The 3329-nt window shown below is 44.0% G+C and overlaps 1 protein-coding gene across 2 annotated transcripts in view; it reads left to right on the plus strand.

Moving 5' to 3' along the window:
* The window catches only part of rpap1 (RNA polymerase II associated protein 1), a 28396-nt gene that overhangs the window by 13677 nt on the left and 11390 nt on the right, over positions 1 to 3329 (plus strand). For both annotated transcript variants that reach the window (XM_014014176.1, XM_014014169.1), the window contains 6 exon segments: positions 542 to 703; positions 789 to 984; positions 1175 to 1284; positions 1399 to 1594; positions 1674 to 1820; positions 1948 to 2090. In XM_014014176.1, coding sequence (XP_013869630.1) covers positions 542 to 703; positions 789 to 984; positions 1175 to 1284; positions 1399 to 1594; positions 1674 to 1820; positions 1948 to 2090 — 954 coding nt within the window.

A 3329-nucleotide genomic window follows, 5' to 3' on the forward strand; every position in this document is an offset into this window, starting at 1 on the left:
TGTGTGGGCGGAGTTTGTCCTAAATATGATTGGTGGAGCTGGTGTGTGGGCGGAGTTTGTCCTAAATATGATTGGTGGAGTTGGTGTGTGGGCGGAGTTTGTCCTAAATATGATTGGTGGAGTTGGTGTGTGGGCGGAGTTTGTACTAAATATGATTGATAGTTGGTGTGTGGGCGGAGTTTGTCCTAAATATGATTGATAGTTGGTGTGTGGGCGGAGTTTGTCCTAAATATGATTGATAGTTGGTGTGTGGGCGGAGTTTGTCCTAAATATGATTGAGAAAGTTAATGTGTGGGCAGAGATTGTCCTAAATATGATTGGTAGCTGATATGTGGGCGGAGTTTGTCCTAAAAGTGATTAATCGAATTGACTTGTATTGTGGGGCAACTTAAAAGAGAAAGATGATAATAGTAAAACTATTGTGAACATGTAAATAGGATTTATTGACATCAAATTTCTTGAACAAACTACACCCACATAGTGACWGCAGAGCCCCCCTTCTCYTTTTATTTGTCACACTGTCTCTGCTTTTGTTCCACAGAGACCTGTATCCAGCCTTAGTCAGGARGCTCCAGTCTGTCCACAGCCTCCTGGCATCCTCAGATCCTCTTCAGATCCATCGTTGGTCCGCTCTGGTCTCTCTGCTCACGCAGGTGACTCACACGGCRGGGTGTCACCAGGAGCTCCAGGCCGGAGCGCTCAGGTACCGAGGAGAGGCGGGGTGGTGACACCAAACTGTCAGTTTTGATCCTCCTGTTTTCCTCATGATGGCTCTGTTTTCACCGCAGCACTCAGGGAGAAGATGCCCCTCCTCCACCCCCCGTGTCCTGGAGTCAGGTCACTGGTTTACCGGCGTCCTTGTTGGGACACTTGAAAGGTTTTGTTAAGAACCTGGACGATCCAGTTCAGAAAGACAACAGCCTCGCTCTGATTCCCGTTTATCTGGTTTACTTCCAGACCTTCTACCACCAACTCTCCAGACAGGTGCTGTTTTTTACCTCCTTTCTTCTTGWGTGCTTCTGTGCTGGAACTTCAATATAACAGAACGTCTCCTTATGTTTTACAATTAATTTATAATTCAATACAAATAATATKAACAAAACAACAGAAAAACATTGGAAACATGTTTTCAAAACAAAGTTTTTAACTCATTTGTTTGAATGTTTTTCCACAGCGCTCCTTTAAGCCGGTCGAGACGCTACAAGAACTGGAGCTTCTGACGTCTGAGGTTCTTCTCCCCCTCCTGGGTCACAGTGTGGTTCAGGACCTGATGAAGAACYTCAGGTGTGCTTGATTTACCTGTCATCCACAGACTTTTATTCAAATCACTMCTCGTTAAACCACAACTCTTTAATAGTTCCAGATGTTGTTTCAGTAACACTTTTATTGGTCCTCCAGGTCCTCCTCAGTGGTTTGTAATGTTCACTTTAGTGCTCTGGGTCCAGAGTCGACTCCCAGCCTTCCTGGTTTATCCTGTGCAGGATGGAGGAACTGTCCTGGTCTTGTTGTCTCCAGCTACCCRTTCCCGTTTCTAACAGGACTGGGGCTCCTCTTGAAAACCATCACAGAGATCCATAAAGGTCTCAGCAGTCAGGTGGGTCATCCAGTTAAATTTCAACTTCAAAGGAGATAAAACCTGCAGCCTCTTTGATCTGGTCTCTCCTGCTCTGTAGTTCTCCGGCCTCCTGCTGTCCGAGCCTGTGATTGGTTACRTGCGAAGCTGCAGTCATGCCACGCCCACTCTGTCTCACAGCAGGGCCTGGCTCCTTCGCCACGAGCACCACCTCCTGTACCTGCTGGTCCGGCTCGCTCAGAGACTGGTGGGTCTGAGTCTGGTTGAAGCTGTGCCTTTCTGTTTTCTCTTGTCTGAAGCTGCTGCTGCTTTATGTTCAGGTAGAAATCTTTAAACTTTCACTTTGCTTTCTGTTTTTTTAATTTCCCCCTCAGGTTCCTGTTGAGCCAGAAGTGGCAAAGTATTCTTCACTTTACCACCAGGTGGCGCTGGTGCTCCTTCCCTGGTTACTTCCAGGCAGTGAATATCTGGCTCATGAACTGCTCTCCACTGTTATCTTCAACAAGGACTTTATATCGTAAGAAAAACGTTAGATTTTCTRTGTTTTAGCCTGAGATAAAGTTCCACTGAGAGGCCAAAATAAATAGTTAGACTTTTAGTTCGCCATCAGACATTTTATGTCGAAATCCGGGGTGTCCAATCCTGGTTCTTGAGGGCCACAGCCCTGCATATTTTACTTGTTTCTCTGCTCCCAACACACCTGATTTGAATGAAAAGGTGATTAGCAGGCTTCTGCAGAACTTGAAGAGATATCTGTAAAACATACAGGATAACGGCCCTGGAGGACTAGGACTGGTCTAATGATTGTGCCTTTAGCTTGATAGGTGTTTCAGGGATCAGAGGGATCCAGACCACCGAGGGGGTCCAGAGAAAAGGTTCCCAAAGTTGGGGTCGGACCCTTTTGTGGGTCATGAAACATCAAGTGAGGATCCCCAGATGATTTCCAGACATCAATTTAAATGCAAATAAATTGCTAATGAAATATTTTAACCATAATTATTGCAAACAAATAATAATCATAAATGAATAAAAGCAGTATGATAAATATTAGGTTTGTTTTTATTGTCATTATTCCCATGTTTAGGAGTTATTAGCAGTGTTTGAGCTGGGGTCACAAGTTTTTGCAGCTGTTATTTTGCAGGCCAGAAGCTAAAAGGTTTGAAAACCTCTGCTGTAGTAAAAACCATTTCCAGTGTGCATCGAGGCAGTTCAGACCTGCTTTTAACACGTCAGTGGGACCTTGACCTACAAGTGTCCTAGCTAGGGCTGCACGATGTATCGGCATTAATACCGGTATCGTCCGAGATTGGTCATTTTTTTAGAATATCTGTATCGGTCCGATATGTAAAACTGGGCCGATATTAACGTCCGATATTGATGTCCCACTTTTTATCTTTGTGTTTCTGTTTTGGGAGGGGAGACGGTTGGTTGAGCGGCATTTGTTTGATCATGATAGTGATATTTACGCTGTGTAGCCAGGAATAACTGAAGTAGGGAGCCATGTCAGAGGTCTGGTCGTGTATTTACAATAAGACCCAGGTGTGTTTGTGCGTATATGCGCAATATAATTTGTGTGTTTGTGCAATATCTGTAAATAAAAGTTATCGGCCATAATAGCAATAATTATTTTGGAAATCGATATTGGCTGAAATTTTCATATCGGTGCATCCCTTGTCTCGACTAACAAGTTCTTGGAGAGACAAGTTGTCTTTTGGCAGATTTTTTATTTTTATTTATTTTTTGCTTTGAATTGAGA

This window comes from Austrofundulus limnaeus, unplaced genomic scaffold, assembly GCF_001266775.1.
Source record: "Austrofundulus limnaeus strain Quisiro unplaced genomic scaffold, Austrofundulus_limnaeus-1.0 Scaffold2, whole genome shotgun sequence".
In the NCBI taxonomy this organism is placed as follows: Eukaryota; Metazoa; Chordata; class Actinopteri; order Cyprinodontiformes; family Rivulidae; genus Austrofundulus; species Austrofundulus limnaeus.